At 34.7% G+C, this 20,205-nt stretch overlaps 1 protein-coding gene across 12 annotated transcripts in view; it reads right to left on the reverse strand.

The window, feature by feature from the left end:
* The window catches only part of FAM172A (family with sequence similarity 172 member A), a 424,698-nt gene that overhangs the window by 233,588 nt on the left and 170,905 nt on the right, over positions 1-20,205 (reverse strand). For all 12 annotated transcript variants that reach the window (XM_027038012.2, XM_027037994.2, XM_015065295.3 and 9 more), the window contains one exon: positions 13,261-13,479. In XM_027038012.2, coding sequence (XP_026893813.1) covers positions 13,261-13,479 — 219 coding nt within the window. The remainder of the gene's footprint in view (positions 1-13,260; positions 13,480-20,205) is intronic.

The following is a 20,205-nucleotide window of genomic DNA, read 5'->3' on the forward strand; positions in this document are numbered from 1 at the left end:
GGAAAGTCTTGGCAGATGACGACCACTGAGATTCATATTCAAACTTTATCTTTGTTTTTATGGGATCTCTAAATAAGCCACTAATTGCAGCTTATCATCTGTTAATTTTCAAGGAAAAAAATCAATGTTTTCTTCTAAATTAAATAATGAAAATAATGCTAAGAATAATTTTTTTTTCTTTTGAGAGAGAGAGCTAATGGTGGGTAGGGAGCAGAGAGAGAGGGAGACAGAAACCCAAGAAAGCCCCACGCTGTCAGCATGGAGCCCAATGCGGGACTTGAACTCACAAACCGTGAAATCATGACCTGAGCCGAAATCAAGAGTTGGATGCTTAACCAACTGAAGTACTCAGGAGCCCCATGAATAAAATTAATATGAGTATGAGATGATACTGATACATAGAGTATGTTAGGCAGCAATTTCATGCTCTGAGCAAGTAAATCTAAATACACAATTTCATAATGTTTACAAATGTACATATATAATTCAAATTGAAATGAGAGGAGTCTATAATGTAAATATTCAAGTCACTCAGTAAACCTGTTATATGGCCCCGCTATGCTACACATGAGAGATGCACACAGCGGTGCTCACATCCACTGATAAAGCCATACTGTGCAGATGTGAATACTGGACTGGCTCAACAGTAGAGCAACATGCTGACGGCTGAGATCAAGCAAACTTAACCTACAGACAATCTGAAATCGGGGGGGGGGGGGGTTAAAAAAAAAAAGTCAACTACAGTAAACAAAGCACTTTTGAGTCAATTATATAAGGTGATTTAGGCTTTCTCTCATCCCCACCTGCAATAACACCAAACTCCTTTGCAGTCAAACAACCCATACATTCCAGATGGACAGTTTGGGGTGCAGGCAAAAATAAAGCGTGACAGTGTCTTATTGCAGAGGAGAGAAGGTGGGTCCCAGATTCTACACTCAATCTATCCACTCACTGCAACTCTCTAACAGCAGTCTTTGAATAAACTATTGCATTGTGGGGAATATTATTTGTCTTGCATCGCAGCAATTGCCTTGCAATTCAAGAGAGATCCACTTATTCAGTCACTCATGTGTATATATTTTATGTATATGCAGAGAAATCTTAGAGAGCCACTTGTAAAAAATGTTCACTACTGGCAATGTAGTGGTAGGAAAAACATAGGCTTTGCAGTCCAATAGACCTCGCCTCAAAATTTGGTTTAGTTACTCTTATTAGGTATACAACCATGAGTAAGTCTATTTACATCTGAGTCTCATTTTACATATCTGTAAAGTCAAGGTAATACCTGAGACAGGTGTGAAGTTTACACAAAGAAACAAACGACTATTCCTAACTAGACAAATGTATGCACAAAGCCCCAGCCAGAAAGGGAGGGGTAGTAGGACACAGAGGGTATTAAATTGTCCCTCTTTCCCCAAAAGAGGTGCAAGTTGTGAAAATGCAAGAATCACCATTCACATTCAAAGCCTGATAGAAGCATGGTCAATCCATGCTTTATGAGATTGAGAGAGAGGGAGACACAGAATCCTTTATTTATTTGTTTATTTTTGAGAGAGAGAGAGAGAGAGAGAGAGAAAGAGAGAGAGAGAGTGAGTAGGGGAGGGGCAGAGAGAGAGGGAGTACAGAATCCAAAGCAGGGTCAGAGCCTGATGTGGGGCTCAAACCCATGAACTGTGAGATCATGACCTGAGCCAAAGTCGGACACTCAACCAACTGAGCCACCCAGGCGCCCCAATCCAATTGTATTTTAGACAGTTGCTGTCAAATGTAACTTTAGGCAAGAAAGAAGAATTGAATTTGGAGAACTAGGAAGAATATAGCTTCAGAAATGGAGAGTTGTGGACACGTGGAACTTGGATCATAAACTAAGAATATTACAATAATTATAACTAGTATTTGAGTGAATATTATGTGTAAAACCCTGTACACATGTGACAGACACCAGCACCCAGCTCTTAACCATTATAGAGTCAGTATACTGCAAAGGAAGGCAAACATAAAACAGGGAGACAGAACCAGTGCAGAACTAGTAGAATTTGGTAGTACATTAGACCTCAACTGGAAAGCAGGCTAAATATCTGAGCCCTCCTGGGAAGCAAGAGGCCATCCATTTTAGAGGAAAGAAATGGGAAATGAAAAGTAGGTTGCTAAACTCCAAAATGGGCATGCGGTTCTCCAGGGCCTTCTATTCTACTGTTCCCGAGCAGCAGAAAAAGAAAACAAACATTCTAAGTCCTCCAATTCCAATGGCCTGGTCACTGTGGACTGACATCTCAGTTTCTATGAAGATGGTGAGGAAGATGGAGAACAGGTGAAGTAGTCTACACATAGTGCTCCCTGAGACCAGATGAGAAGAGTTAAAACTGGATAGGCCCAAATGTCTTAAAAAAAAAAAAGAAAAAGAAAAGAAAGAAAGAAAAGAAAAGGAGAAAAGAAAAAAGAAAGAAATGATGTACTCTGTTCTAGTTTCTCTATTTCAGATTACATAGCTGCTCATATTGTTCTACTTTCATGTTGCCTAACGTATCAACTAAAAAATGGTTCTTATTTTAATCTTATAAACTGCTTTGTTTGGTTGCCTGTATATTCAACTCCAAAAAAGAGAAGTAGGCCAGTGCTTCTAGAAATGTGCTTTGCAAACCTCTAGAGGTTTCTGAGAGTTTAAGGGGATCCACATGATACTAAGACAGGGGCACCTGGGGGGCTTTATTAACTGATTCTTGATTTTGGCTCTGGTCATGATCTCACTGTTCGTGAGATCGAACCTGCACTGGGCTGTGCGCTGACAGCGTGGAGCCTGCTTCCATTCTCTCTCTCCCTCTCCCTTCCATTGCCCCTCCCTGGCTCACACTCTCTCTCTCAAAATAAATGAATAAACATTAAAAATAATAATACTAAAACATTATGTGTCTTTTTCACTGTGTTGGCATCTGCATTAACAGTGAAGAAAACAATGGATTAAAACTGCCTGTGACTTAGCACTGATCACAGCAGTGGTACCAAACTATACTAGCAGTCATTGCATTCTTCACTGCCACACACTGAATGGGGGGTGGGGGGGGGGTGGAAGCAAGTTCACTTAAAAATTGTTGGTGGAGCAGTAAAATTACTTTTATTAAATCTCAACCCCAGAGTATATGTTTGTTTAATATTCTGAGTGAACTAGAAGGTACACATAAAGCACCTGCAAAACAAATTATGTTAGTCTAGAGGAAAAGTAGTTGTGCAATGGACTGAGTTGTGAGCTAAGGTAGCTGTCTTTTTAATAGAAGATGATTTTTACTTGTAAGACTGATGAACAAACAATGATTATGCAGGTTGGGTATTTGGAAACCATTTTCTTGAAAATAAACAAAATAAGCCTGATAGTTGAAGAAAAAACAACAAATGGTGCTTGTTGCTAATGATAAAAATTGAACTTTCTTGCTAAAAATTAAAATTTGGGGAAACTTGTATCCTCCCTGATAAGCTTAATAGTTTTTCAATTCTTAAAATCTTTGCAGATGCCACTGGTACATGGCATTCCTTTCTAATAGTATTAGAAAGGAATTTTTGATACTACTTAATAAAATATGTCAATATTTGGAAGATCTATAGGGTTCAATGATACATTATTTTCCAAACGACTAATACATGATGTTGTAAAGTCATTCACAAGCAAAAGATCCATTCAAAGTACAACAAAGACCATTGAATTTTCATGAAAATAGTACAAAATACTTACATATGTGTTTTAGATTCATACAGTAAGTAATCTTTAAGAAACTACTTCTTGTTGAGTGTTGGCGTAGCATCAAAGGAGAATATATACAATTATCTGAAAAAGCTATTAAAATTCTCCCTCCTTTTATAATTGCATATCTGTGTGAGGCCAAACTTTCTTCATAAATGTTGACAAGGAACATATCACAAGAGAGTGAATGCAGAAACAGAAGTGGAATTCAGCTGTTGTCTACTAAGCCAGACATTAGAGATTTTTTTAATGCCACACTTCTATGTGTTTTTGTTTGTTTTAAAAAATATAGTCATTTCTCATAAAAGTATGTTATTTATGTCATCATCTAGTGGGCTCATTGTTATTTTAAAATATTTAAATACTTTTTCAAATTTAATTCTTTTTGTCGTAAATAGGAATAGATATAATAACCCACGTAGACAAAAACACTTTAGTGATCTTAATAATGTTTAAGCATATAAAGGGGTCCTGAGACCAAAGGTTTGAAAAGCAGTGATTATAAACCAATTGGAAAAGACCTCATTTGGCCATAATTCTTCCCATATTTCCCAAGGGAAAGAAAGAGGGTAAGGAGGGAAGATAAAGAAAACGGGATATACCAAATAGTAGATATCCCACTGGTTGATTTCATAAGCATTAATTTACCTTATTTATTCCTTACAACAGCCTATTAGCTATGATATCCTTACTTTACAGAAGAAGAGACTGAAGCTCAGAGAGGTGACTTGTCTAACATCACAGCCTGTCAAAGAATTAAGATTACAACATGCCTCTCTTTGATCCTGAAGTTCTTTTTTTTTCCACCACATCCTATTTATAGCAGAATGCCTCACCAAAATTGGCCAGTGGCTAGACAAAACCGATAAATGCACAATTCTGGTCTTCACTGTAATTTCTGTTCTAAATCTAAAGATCTAATTATTTTGCTGACTTTAAGCCAGAGGACAAAGCTCCCCATAATCAGTAGAGCAATCCCTGAATAATCCAGTTTGGAAAAAGTCTGGGAGACTTTCTCTGAATGACAACAGATGGTGTGAAAGAGCCAGGAGAAGCTGAGGCAGAGCACTGCACACAAAAAGAACATCTCCAAAACCACCTTCTCCTGTAGAGGGGCCATGAAGTACATATTTGGTCTCAGCATGGTCAAGAGTCCCAAAAAGAGAAACAGCACAAAACCAAGCAGATGGGTCCAGATGTTGCCAGTTTCTGTATGGATGCGGAAAATGCTCTTGAAGCAAGCCCGGAAGGAGGGCATTGGCGGTCTGTGGCCATGTAGTAGGTAGTTATTGTCCTTCAGCCAGTCGGGGAGTGCGTCATAGGGGTTGACCCTCCAGTGTCCCTCCCAGACCTCATACACAAACTCCTCCATCTTCTCCATGGCATGGTGGGCTTGCAGGGTTGTTAAGTGGGTTTATAGAACAATGGACTAACTTTCTGAGTATTAGTATATGTCAGTCATAGAGAGTATCAGAGTTCTTTCAACTATCATACTAGTCAATATCAAAGAGCACATTGATATAGTGAAAGGTCTGTCTCTTTTGCTTTGTAGGTTCATGTAAGCAAGCATTTATTCAAATATTCATTCATCAAATATTTATTAAAAATCTACCGTTTACTAGGCTTTGGTAACATGAAACATGAAAACATAAAGATTGATTTCTGATGATTAAAACAGAATTAAGGCCCTTTAAGTGCTTCAAAATGAAACAATTTTGTGGCTACTTTTCCTATAATCCAGTTTGATCAGTTTACCTTTTAAATGAAAATCTTTTTTTAAAAGAATTTAATGTATTTAAGTTTACTGATTTATTTTTGAGAGAGACACAGAGAGTGTAGTGTGCATGCACTGAGCACACCAGCACGTGTGGGGGAGGGGCAGAGAGAGGGTGAGAATCTCAACCAGGTTTTGCACTATCAGCACTGAACCCAAAGCAAGTCTGGACAAAGCAGGAGATCATGACCTGGTGGAAATCAAGAGTCTGATGCTCGACTGACTGAGCCACGCAGGTGCTCCTAAACAAAAATCTTAAAATAAAGAAACTAAGGTAATCTGTAGTGAACATTTAATGATAATATTTTAATATTGCTTTACTGGGTTATTAGAAAATGCAAGTGTAACTAGTAATGATCTTTTAAAAATATATTTATTTATTTGGGGAAGAGCACAAGTGGGGGAGGGGCAGAGAGAGGGAGACAGAGGATCTGAAGTGGGCTCCGAGCTGACAGGCTGACAGCAGCGAGCCCGATGTGGGGCCTGAACTTATGAATCATGAGATCATGACCTGAGCGGAAACCAAGTTGGTCGCTCAACCGACTGAGCCAACCAGGCGCCCCAAAAGCGATCTTTTAATTAAGGGCTAACTTTGTCAGGTGGGATCCACTTCTCTCCTGGCTTCAGGTGGAGACATTCACCTAGAGTGGCATTCTCAATTTCTTTCACTACCCTTCACTCTCTCTCTCATAGGGGAAGTGACTTACTTGATATAGTACATTTGGGAGAAAAAACAGCATGTTCAACTCAGCCTTTCTGGGCATCTTTCAAATCTACTTGCAAAAAGGATGCATTTCAGCTTGTTTTCTATTATGTGAAAGGCAAAGTGGGGGTGCTTGGAAAATGGGTAAAAATTCTTTTCAGGGGGAATATATTAGGTAATCTAAATTTAGTCACAGATCTAAGCCACAGCTTCCATTTGAACTATTATCAATTAGTAAAGCTGGTATTTGTTTCTTTTTTAAGTTTATTTTTTATTTTGAGCTAGAGTACACATGAGAGAAGGGCAGAGAGAGAGAGAGAGAGGGATAGAGAGAATCCTAAGCAGGCTCCACACTGTCAGTGCAGAGCCTGATGAAGGGTTCAAACTCACAAACTGTGAGATCATGACCTGAGCTGAAATCAAGAGTCAGATGCTTAACCCACTAATCACTCAGGCGTCCCAAAAAGCTGGCGTTTTGATCTCCTTTTGTCTGATTTTTTGTCATTTTGCTCACTGGGTTCCAAACTCAGGAAGGTAAGACAGAGGTATTATTTCTGGTACAAGGTACTGAACGGTTCAAAAGCTAGAAACCCTGAGAATTGGATACTTTCTGAGTTGATTTTGAACTTGAGAGAAGACAGGATGTTATTAACTGACCCTGAAGGCCCAAGACTATGTGTCAGAAACTATGTTCACTTTACATGTATTATTATGATTCCACTTTTCAGACCAAAAAACTGAGGCAAAGGGAAATTAACTTACTTGAAATCACACTATATTACATGGAAAACTAGGATTCAAAATCAGGTCATTCAGATTCTATACATTTAATCTCATCTCCAGACTATATCTCTGCAAAGGGGATGATTCTGAAAGTTATTTCAGACACTGAAGAAATAAAATAATTAGTATCACTGTGTGCCTTCAATGACTACTGGTTTTAAGTTCATTTGGAAAAATGTAAATGTCTTGGACTGTAGAAAATGTTTAAAATATAAACTCTTATATTGGTTATTAAATTGTTAGCTAAGCCTATTATTTTTCCTTTCCAGTTATATATTAAAAGATTTGGGCCTAACGGGGGGGAAAAAGGAAGAGAGAAAAGATGCAGTGTGATGGGGGTACTCAGTTTCAGAGGAAAGCAATATGCAGTATGAACAGCAGCAGCCCCTGGTGGTCTAAGGAGAAAAAATAGTGTATCTATAATTATGGGGGTAGAAATATGCTTTTAAAAAGAATATATGTACATATTTAGCCATTTGACTCAGTTCTCAACCCAACACATTAAAAAACAGATGCTTTAAAAAATGATCTGTTGGCAAGATGCTTGTTAAAATTTTATCAGTTGAAATATTAAAATTCATTATGAATTAATTAACACATTATATAAAAATAAGATGTTTTTGTTTCATCGTTTTACAAAGTACTATAACCAGTGGTGATTAACACAGGGAAATTTGTGTATCTTGCTATGTGTTGCTCAGAAAGAAACTAAATTTATAGGATTACCACTAAATTGATGACATTTTCTGTCTTCACTCTTGAATTCAGTTGGCAGATGTTTTCGAGAACAAAAAATTCCGTCTTATTACAAAACATATTAAGCAGGTTTTCCTGCCAGGCATGTCTGACATGATGTTTATTGCCTAGACCAAATCAATCCCCTTAATAAGCCATAATATATGCCAGAAAGTACATTATTTCATACTTAAGGAAAGTTGCCACATGAAACAGTAAGTACTTTGATCTCTCAAGCTCTGCTTCTAATGCATCAGAAATGTGCTACATAATCCAATAGTTAGTCATATCTATTTATACTCATTTAGTATATAAAATAAAATTATACTTTGCTAAACTTAAAGTTTTAGGCCTGGATTCTACTTTATTTCTGCCTGTTAATACTAGATATTTACAAAAACTTGAAGTGAGGTTTTTGGCTATTTACTAGATTCCAGAAAAAAGAAATTCAAATACTTAAATATACTAGGAATGTAAAATGGTTCCAGAGATTATACAATCATTGGCTGTAATATAAATAAAATCTGGTTGCTAAAACACAAGATAGAAATGGCTCCAGTGGCATTAGCACAGAAGAGAACAGGTACAGAGGAGAAGACGGGATATTTATCAGCCTTCACCAATATTTTGAACATAACCCAAGTCAGAGTGTCAAAAACATATTTTTTAAAAGAAAGCTTCAGTTAGTTTATGAGTTGACTGTTTCTGAACAATTGCAAAAATTCACGCAAATGCCGAAAAAAACCGTCAGAAAACTAGACACCAAATATCTCTCATGTTAAGAGATGAGATTTTTGATCGATGTCAACAAGCAATCAAGCCATAAATATTTGAGTATCTTCAATGTGTAATGCCAGGCTATGCCAAGAGTCTTATTCTGTAAATGTCTCTTTCACATGTGGAGTTTTCCTTCTCTGGCCATGTCATTTCTTTCCCTCTTCCACTCCTAGCATTTTTTTTTTTTTTTAACCTTCAGGGTCTAATCTCTCTTCTTTACTTCCTATCACCACAGCCCACAGCTACATCTCTTAGGGAAGAGATATTCAAGCAATTCTAACTCAGTATTACATAGGTCAGCATCCAGTCAGTTTTGCCTATATTCCACCTACATACTGTACAGTGCTTTTAACTGACCTTCCTTAGTCTGAGTACTTGTACTCTTATGATCCAGTCTGATACCAGAATCACCCTATTTATGCTGCAAGTCACCTTATTTAGGTGTCCCTAGACTAAGGCCTAGTCTTTTTGCTCCACTCTCCTTACAGGGGTACGGATTCCAGTGAGTGGGTTTATTATCAGTTCCTGACTCCTTCATAGTATGCTCTATACTACTGTAAAAATTAGCTCACACCTGTTTATTCTTAAGGATTGACCTATAAAACATGCTCAAAGATCTCTAGGATTATGGGGAGATCTAGAGGAAAGGCATAAAAAAATAAATATTGATAATATTATGAAACAAAAACACAGAGATATCTCAAGACAGCACATGATAAATTCCACATAAGTTAACCATTCACAGTAACATCCATGAGTCACAGTAAGGAGATTATTGACTACGGTGATATTAAAAGGTGAGATTTCAGCTGGGTACTACAACATGGACAGAATTTGGATGAGAGGAAAGAATAGGAAGCAACGTTACAGTTCCCATAAAGCACAAAGTGTGTGCAGCATAGACCAAGTACAACAACTTGGCTCTACTCTCATGAGCAAGTGTGTAAAACAGAAATCGCAGTAGGTTGGCATGAAGTATTTCCATTTTCATCCATAATTTTACTATCTTAATGATATAGTTAAAGAAGAAAACAGGATATCCCACTTTTATATATTCAGATGAAAATATACAGATCAAGGTACCATATAAATATTGAGGAACTGACTTTTTATCATCAATTTTTGTAATGTATTCTCAGCTAATAGACTGAGGTAGGTGACCAACAATGTAATTTTGTTTATTTTGGTTTGTTTGAATGTTTCCTTACAGAAGATCAAGTAGCATACTTTATTGATGCTGGATATATATTGATGCTGGACCAATAAAAACATTGGTATTTTAATCCTGGCTCCACCACCTTATTTACCAAATAGAAATTTATTGTGAAGGCTCTGTTCTACAAATATTTATTATGAAGACTTTGTTCTGAGCTCTGGGGATATAACAGTGAGCAAAAGACAACTAAGTCCGTGCCCTCATGAAGTTTACAATCAAAGTCATGAGATTTTGGAAAAATTACTAAGTTTTGACTCACAGTCTTCTCATGTAAAATTAGATCAATATTAGTGACCCTATTAAAAGAGAATATATATGTATACACATACATATATTTATATATATTTGTTACTGAAATATAAATGTTTTATATATGTTGCTTATAAATATTTAATAGCATCTATTAAGTAACTGTTCAAAAATCTATTAATCATCAGATGTCATTTAGTATATCATATCATGCTTTTATTAAATTGGTTTAAAATTCGTATTTCATGTATACATTTTGTTTCCAACTGGTTACAACAATGTGATAAAGAGGAAAGGGAGCAAGAATCTACAATAGTTAGAAGTCCTGGTTTCAACACTTAGTTCTACCACTTACTAGTTATGTGATCCTAGACAAAAATGAGCCATCTGTGCATCGGTTTCCTTAACTATAAAATAAAGATAAAAATATTTGATCCTCTTACCTTATGGGATTATTCCAATGAATAATCAATTTCAAAATGTAAATGGTAAGAAGTATTTAAGTTAAATCTTTTTTTTAAAGTTTATTTTTCAGAGACAGAGCGAGTGGGGCAGTGACAGAGAGAAAGGAGGACAGAGGATCTGAAGTGGGCTCTGTGCTGACAGCAGAGAGCCTAATGTGGGGCTCGAACTCACGAACCACGAGATCATGACTTGAGCCGAAGGCAGACACTTAACCAACTGAGCCACCCAGGTGCTCCAAGAAGTATATAAATTAATGCTAATTTTCCCTATCACATACCATGCTCTGTGCCTGGAAATTACACTTTTTGGAGACATGTAGTGGGAAGGAGTGTACAAGAAGAAATCACTTCTTAAGTGGATCAAAATTACCTAAGAATTCACCCACCATACACAACACGAACAATTCTTGTCTTCCTCAACACAAGATCACACCTTACCATCTAGAAGTATGTTTGAAGAGTACCACCTCACTTCTACTTTTTTGCACAATTCCAAAAGATTTTAAGAGAAAGGGTATTTATTAAGGAAAAATGACACTCATAACTAAGACTATCAGGTATATAGTTGTGTTATCTAAATGAGTCTGTTTTTGCTTTAAGTGCTTTCAATGGAAGCTGAGACTGATGAGTGAAATGGCACAAGAAAGAAGGAAAAAGACACGATAAGAAGCACAAAATGGCAGCAGTGTGAAAGAGCTAAAAGAATTAAAGAAAAAAAAAAACAAAGGGAAAGAGAGATCTTTAAAATAAAGCAAAATGTGGAATTCGAGAAACTCAACAGATGAACATAGGGGAAGGGAAGGAAAAATAAGATAAAAATAGAGAGGGAGGCAAACCATCATAAGAGACTCCTAAATACAGAGAACAGAGTGAGGGTTGCTGAAGGGGAGCTGGGTGAGGCGATGGGCTAAATGGGTGATGGGCATTAAGGAGGGCACTTTTTGGGATGAGAACTAGGTCTCATATGTTAAGAGATGAATCACTGGGTTCTACTCCTAAAGCCAAGACTACACTGTATGTTAACAAAGTTGGATTTAAATAAAAAATAAATAAATTCAAATAACATCTAAGAAATGAAGCAAAATTAAAAAAAAATTCTCCCTTTAATATACACACATATATATAAAATAGAGGCTGTTTTAGGAGGCCAATGCCTTATCCATCAGGCCACTGGGGCTCCTAAATAGAGGCTGTTTTAAATGAAATATATTTGAAAACAAACAAAAAATGCACACACACAAGAGAACAAAAGAAAAATATCCAAGCAATGCTGACAAGAGATAGAGAAAACAGAGGATATAAAACCCACAATACAGGTGTCAGAAATAGATGCTTAATCTATACACATAGCCAAATAAAGGAAACTGTTTAAGAAAAAATAAAAACAACTTAATACACAAAATCACTGTTTTTTGCATTTTACATAAGCAAGTGAATACTTTTAATGGTTTGTAGATTTCAAAAACTTTTACAATTCATTTTTGAAATCTGGATATCAGAATTATTTTTTTTTTAACTGTCCTAAAATGGTGGTTGACAGACTGGATCATATAATTAGGAAGCTGAGTACAACGGATAGAGAAGAAGGTGACATCACGACCATTATGCAGCCATAGGAAAGAAAAGTGGTAACATAACTCTATCAGAACAAGCAAGCACTTGATTCCAATCTAATCACTGTTTTTGTTTTTCAAATAATATATTAAATAGTGAGATGCTTTTCAGAAATGCAAATACTGCAATGTGACTAACTTTTACTTGAGTCACTGTATGATGGACTTTAGGGTTTCTTCGTCTGGATACATTTTTTGGGTCTTAAGAATTTATATGCTGCTTTTGTACTGCTTAACTGCACTAACTTACTCAACAAACTGACCTATAGTCTTGAATGTGCACAGTTTAATTCCCAAAAGTATAGTGATTATGACATGAACTAGAATGAAGAAAATAACTTAGAAAGTCATCTATTCCTGCTAAAGATGGTATGAAATATTTTATTAGTGAGCTTTTAAAGGAAATGTAAAAATAGCTCAAACTGAATAATTTGAAACTTCACTCCCATCTTACAATATAATTTATAAAGTGTTAATTTGTCTATGTTTAAATGTTCTGAATTGCTCACTTTTAAAGAACATATCAATTTACTACTTTACTCACACAGTAGCATTTCTGACATGCTTTACTATTAAATTATATTTCTAGGACCCATAATGCAGGCTTTGAAAATTGAATACATCTGTCTCAAATATACAATTCACAGTATGTATATCAAGCAGAATGTGTCAAAGTGCAAATAAAATTGTTTTTCCCCCTACAAATTAGAACTCCTTGGGTAGCACTACTGTAACGATCCCATGCTGCTAGCATCACAAAGTGCAAAGGTTCACCGGGTAAGAAAAGAGCAAAGGAGAGAGTTCCCTCATTACACTATCCCTAAACTATTCTAGTTTAAATATTTATTAAGATATTAATTACTCTACCTCCCTCCATCTGCCTTCAGAAGTTAAGCTGAAACACCGTGGATAGATGGTTGCTCATAGGAAAACAATGCATTAAAACCATTACCACCCAAGATGAAGACTGATGTTTTGAACAGTGCATTATTAATTGCTTTTGAGACTTCAATAAAATATCACACTGAAATAAGAATGACGTGTTTTGTAACACTGACTAAAAAAGAAAACATTTCATCCGAGTTAACAACCATGGGAAATGAATGGTTAAAAATTAAAGAATTTAGTTTCTTTTAATCAAATAAACTCATCCGAATAAAATACAAATAAAGGAAAAGAAATAATGAAGGAAAGTTACAATCTTATTACTTACTCTGATATAGAGCTGCATCATTTCTTTTTCTCTTTGGGGGTTACGATACTTTTCATAGAAATCACGTCGCTTCTTTGTTTCTTTAGAGACTTTATCTTTTCTTTCCCGTTTTTCTGCTGGTTCATCTGAACTATCAGAAGATGACGGTACATGTATCTTTGGCTTTTCTACTTCAATATAGTTTTCATTGGGATTCAGCACTATTACTCCATATCCTTCCTGTTTTGAAAGCAAAGAAGGCAGCAGAATTTAATCTTAGAAACCATCTCAATTCACAAAAAATCTGTAAAATCTCACAGAAAGTGATTTAATATAGTTGCATATTCATGAAAATATTTCTTTATAAAAGACTATAGTTTTAATTTTTCCAACAAAAAGTTGTTTAAAATGGTTTGCCTGTATTGTATATGTAAATAAGCAGAGATTACTGGTAAGAACAAAAAGACAAAACTGTAACATAAAGATTATAAAGGTTCCATTTTTTAAAAAGTATTTCAGGTCTTGCAGAACCCCCCAAATAACTGAAATAAATAATCAAATAACAAGTACGCTTTCAAACCACATTAAATTTTAAATACTCATTTTGAGAAAATAGCCTCTTTGCAAGTGAAGTTCAAATATCAGACCACATTTTGTTAGATTTTGTTTCCCTTACATTGCACATTAATTTAATGAGCATTTTTTATTTGCTTGAATTCAAGAAAGAATAAGCAATTAAGGCATAAATTTAATCTAACACATTCTACAGATTTACATGTCTCTAACAGCAGAAACATTTAATGTCTACCTGTGCAACTTGTATTTTTTTCCACCTCTCTTCTTTCATACAACAAAATAAACTAATGTCTTACTATAATGTGTGGAAGCAATTATTTAATCCTGAAATGTTTTCACTTTTAACTACCATAAGAATTTCTCTTTATTAGGGACCAGTTCCAGGAAACAAGTCCCAAAGTTTAAAGTACAGCTTACTGAGCTTTTACACCTTCTTTTAAGTTTTAGAAATGTTTTCCTGTATGACAATTCTAGCAAAGAAAACATTTCTATGGTTATAATTAAGAAAACTTTTGGTATTTATATTAAGTTATAACTGATGGAATAATCTAACCACAAGAAAATAGAGAAGAATAAACAATTTCCACTGACAAGCATGTGCAACATAAATTTGTGAAGCCATTGATACCTTGTATTTCCTATTCACTTCTGTACTGTGGATGTCCCAATTTTGCCTTATAAAATCCTGTAAGGTCCTATTTTAGAAAGGTATTAGATTATGATAAAAACATGTAAGAGACATGGAAAGTAAAATTAAAAAAAAATCTCATCCTCAGTGAAAAAGAAAATGATATACTTTTTACAAAACTATAACTGTAGAACTACTTCAACTTTAAAATTTGTTTTTTGACAAATCAACCATAAGATGATCTAAAAAAAAAGTGATACACTAATAATAGAGTAATATTAGCACAGACTCCATTATCTTATTTTTAAATATGCTATACCACTGCACTTGACTTGGTGTTGTTAATAGTAAATTTCACAATCTACGTAAAAACTTCATTAGGAGTTTTCAATCTTCCTTTTTACTCAATCAGTTGATATTATTTTCTAAAACCATGATATGGTTTGTAGATTGTGGAGTTCACTGAAGTTGTGATGTTAGTGATAGGACTGTTAATTAAGATATAGTTGTCTTACACATATGAAAACTACACAATAACACATACCAAACTGATTAACAAAATACCACATACTCTTTAATCTATATTCAAATAAAACTTTTATATAAACACAAGTTTTATGAAAAGTTATAAAATACTTCACCTATTTTAAAATTTAAGCGTTCTACATCAAAGTACACGATAAGGGGTTTTTTTTGTTTGTTTTGTTTTGTTTTGAAGTATCTTAGCTGGGAAGTCAAAGTTTTACCAACAAAAGATATTTTATTTGATCCTGCTTTATTCTAATCTGTATAGCTATTCAAAAGTCTTGTAATTCATTGTGATCACTGTCAGGTAGACAGATTGTCACTTGGTGATTTTCTACAGTTGGACACACTTGACTAGTTATTAAAATCACATTTGAAGGAAGTTCCTACCCCTCTTCCTTGTGCCTCTTACAACTTTTCATGCCCTTCTCAAATTTCAGCTATAACTTCTCCTCCCACCAAAAGTAAGTTAAAGAACACTGTTGCACTCTGCTAAACAGGGTGAAATAGAGGCATTCATACACTGTCTTCTGGTGTAAGGAACATAGTCAAAAAAGGTCACCATAGGCCAAAAAGAAAATTGCCTCCTTACTAGATTCTGTACCGTGAGTAAGTGGTCTCCTGTCATGTTTCTTCCCTGTCTTCTCTGAGTGAATTGAACTTTAAACACACACACACACACACACACACACACACACAAACACGCGCACGCACGCGCACACACACGCACACAGTGTCTCATACTTACATGAGTTACAAGTGGCAAACAAATGAAAATAGTGATGGACTGCATTTTAATGATAATATGAAAACATCAAACTCTGTGTAACAAAGTGGGACTTTAATAAATTGATAGAATGTGAGCATCACCTTTGTACCATGAATAAATTCCAAATAAAGGTAAACTCTTTAGATAAAACTTACAGTCCCTAGAATGATAAAATTTTGCCCTATATTTTTAACTTCACCACTAGACACATTATTTTCATAATACCATATTTATTTGAGCCTGATTTTACTTCAATTTTTGGAAATCATGGATTGAAAAATTATTGTGCCTACTTGATTTTAAATGAACTCTGAAATTTGATGTGTCCTATCTAAATAAGTATAAAAAGCAGATACACATAAATCATCAAAGAAGTAGTATTTGTCTAAGTTATTGATTATGTAACTGAAAATTACATGACTCATTTGTCCAATTTTATAAAGACACAATGTCAATTTTTCACCGAGGCATCAACTGATGAAAAATGATTCTATTTTTAAATCACCACTATATAAATCAATTAAAGAATTTTTAGCATTTAGATTTCAAACAATGAATGCTTCTCTTTAAATCCTGAATTATTTAGAAAATATTTTATCATTTAGATATTTCACACAGCCAATTTAATTAATGGAATAACAATCAAGAAGTATTCAGGAATATTTTCTGCAGAAATGAAAGCTAATTTTAATAAATGCCTTTGTTGCAAATTCAATTGCCATTCTGTGAAAAACTTACATTTTTCAATTAAAATTTTCCTGATAAATTAACTAATGCAATATTCACAGAAACCATTAATAACCATTTTATCATGAGGAACAGAAAATTGGAGGAACGAAATAAACTCCTCCACTTTTATGCTGTAACCACAGATGTGTAGTGAAACTTCATCTTTTCCTCCTTTTCTCTGTCAATATAAATACTGTCCAAAAATTCCTTTATATAATAAAGGTACAGAGATTTTTGCCATGTCAACATTAATATATTGAAATCAAAGTACCAAAGTAAATACTCAAAGTAAAACAAGGCACATAACATACCAATAGTTCAATTTAGATATTTTAAATGCCCTATCCATTTATGTCTTAAAAAATCAGAATAAATGCCATTTAAAAAATTCTCCCTATTCCCCAAAACTCAATCAATACACACAGAAATTAAAAAAAAGAGATCTTATTTTGACCTTTAACAAATGTACCCATAAAGTTTTACCAAACTTTATGAAATATATATATTACATATACATGAATATAATATCATAAAAGAACCATGCATTGCCACTCTAACAAAGAAGCTCCCATAACAAATGCTTACAATCTTAAACATTTTATACAGAAGTATTCCTTTTATATTTAATTATTCATGCTAAGATGCTATAAGATGAAAAGGCAGGTCATTTCAAACATCCATGGAAACATCTTTAACAACACAAAATGATGAAAATGATTATCTAACATTCCACAACTAAATAAATAAGACTTCTGGCATCTTGCATAATGATTTACCCAAATCAATTCCAATATCCAACATTTCAAGAGACAAAGCATATATAAAGTTGTTAATTAACTCTTATGTTTGAGTGTACAGTCTAGTAGAAGATCAAGAAAGTGATCAAGAGGACAGATATTGGTAAAAGTAAGCTTTATCTCTTTCATTTATCTCATTCCATTTTCTATCCTTTGTAGCTATAACTGTAGTTTCATTTTCAGAACTGTGTTTATAAGGTATAAGCCACGGAATCTTACTCAGAAACCCTCAAAATTGTATTGCTAGACATAGTATTTTATTCAGTACAAGGGTTTGCTGTGATTTAAACAGAATACACAGGCCTCCAGGCCTCCTTTACTTTGAAGTCCATAGATGCACTTACTAATAAATAATAGTCCATTTATCATTCAATCAACAAATGATGGCTTAGGTCAGAGGTCTAAAACAGATAGGTGATGCCAAACACAAAGAACCAAAGAGGAAACCTTGCTAAAGAAATTAAATCAGTATAGAAAGGTACTTGTCAAGAAGATTCTACAAATAGACAACATTCTTAAATGCCTGACCAAAACCTGAATGTACTTTGATCCCAATGAAATCCTGCTAAAACTTAAGATTTATCCAACTTAATTTGCCTATTAATTACCAGTTATAAGGAAAATAGAAAACAGGAGCAAATTCTACATCTTTTCAAATCTCTTGTGGTTGGTTAAATAACAAATCAGGTGCAAGTACTCAGCTCTGCATATTAACCTGCCAATACTGCAAGCCACATGTGACCAAAGAGGTCAGGGGCCAGAGTAGAATCCTTTGACCTGTGGAACTGTCTGTTTTGGTGTCCAGCCAAAGCTCTGTAAAAGATCATTTTACACAGATTTATCAATCATATTTTTCAAGTTCAGCATTCTATCTGCTTGGTTTGAAAGAAAAAAGGTACTCATCCTCAAGGGAAATGAAACCCAAGTGTTTTATCTATAAACTACATCTACCCATGGTTAAAATGGACAAACCACTGCCCATTCATCTTTTCTGAAAGATGTATGTTGTGTTTATTCTCATCTTTTTCACAACAAGGGTATGTCTATGTCACTGTTGCAACATTCTAGGTGCAACAGTGAGATGAGGTCATGACAACCAATCAGAAGTCACTAGTGAAGCGTTAAAGTAAACATAGCTGTTGGAGCTGCAGCACTGCTTGAAAAATGCCCCCTCCATTATTTCAGCAATTTTCTCAAGACGTGACCTGGGACTGAAACACCTAAAATGTCACTTGACTCTGTTTTGTGCTTCCTACCAGTGTGCATTTAGGTAACAGCCAATATTTTGTAAAATGTTTGTCATGAACATGTTTTAACTTGTAGCTCCCTACATCCTAATGTCGTGTTCCATGGTATAAAAATACCATAATATAGACCAACATAGATTATTCCAGTAAGTTTCCAACTTCAAATAGCTCATCAAGTTAGTCAGTAAAAGAAAACATGCCACAAAAAGTTTTCAGAGGACCACCTGTTGTCTATTATTTTTACATAGCACTTACTCATAAATCATAACACAGGGTAATTAATCAAGCTGTCAAAGAGAAGGTCAAAGGTTATATGGTAGAGTCAGAAGGTCATGCATGGGCTGATAGAGGTCAGGGTCACACTGCATTCCTCATTATCAAGTTGGGATGAGAGACGGCCCAAGCAAACAAAAGTGAAAGCAGATGGAGAAGTGAGTGGATAAAAAAAAAAAAAAAAAAAAAAAAAAAAAAAAAAAAAAAAAAAAAAGGAAAATTTCACAAACAAAAAGAAAAGTGAAAGAAGACTGTCAGCTGCCTTCAAGCAGAGAATAGAAGAAAAAGAAATACACTGAAATGTGCTCAAAGGAGCTCAAGAACATAAAGAAACTACAGTTTTATTAATTAAATAAGTTGAATATAACTTTTCTTGGCCATTTTATTAATGTATACTAAGCAATAGTAGAAAATATATGTTCACCATCTCCATACCTTCCCGAACTAGTATGCTCAAGATCATTTAACATAAAGGCAAAGAGTGCTAAGGGTAAAGTATGATTACAAAAAACCCAAAAACCCACAACTTGAGAGCTTTTTCCCTTTAATACTGTTTCTGCATTTGAACATAGATGTGAAAATAGTTTTAGCCACAGGATAGATAATTTTTAAGTATGATACAAAGATACCCACAAATATAAATGCATCATAAAAGTCCTTTTGAATAACAAAACAGTTATAAAATATTCTATTATTATGCTGGCCTGAATCAGATGCAGAATACTGTGCAAAATTAGCTGTCACCCTTTGCTCAAAATCTTTGTTAATCTCATTTTGAATGTTTGCAGCTTTATCAACACATGCATCAATGTCAGCTCCTTGGTTACTGAACCGCTATAGTTGGAAGAAGATATAATTAAAATGTTTTGGCACAGAAAAGGTGAAATTGTATCTTCCCTTGTTCCCTTAGGAGTCTGTAAAACATGAAGGATATATTGACAAACACACACCCTTGTCTCTGGTTCTGACACCCCGGGTCATCCAAGTGCTATTTATTTTAAAAGATTCACTTTGCACTTACCTACATTATTGCCTGTTTTGTATCTAACTTTTCCTAGGTTCTAGAACATTGTGATGCTTAAACACCACAACTTTTTTCTCTTAATCACCAATATTTTATTTATTAAAGCATTCCATACATCCACAATAGCTTCATAAAAAAACATTTGCCATTCATTATCAAGGACATAAATGTGATTTAATACTGCAGCCTTAGGAAATCTTTTATATTCTTTGCTTTTCATTCTCATAAAAAAAACCACACACACACACACACACACACACACACACACACACACACACACAGAGAGACATGCATTTACACATTAAACTAAAAAGTAACAAGTTGCAACTGTTGCCAGCCAATGACAGATCAAATCCCTAAGTGGATATAAGGGGTCTTACAGACACACCCCTCTATTG

Source organism: Acinonyx jubatus, chromosome A1 (genome assembly GCF_027475565.1).
Source record: "Acinonyx jubatus isolate Ajub_Pintada_27869175 chromosome A1, VMU_Ajub_asm_v1.0, whole genome shotgun sequence".
Classification (NCBI taxonomy): domain Eukaryota; kingdom Metazoa; phylum Chordata; class Mammalia; order Carnivora; family Felidae; genus Acinonyx; species Acinonyx jubatus.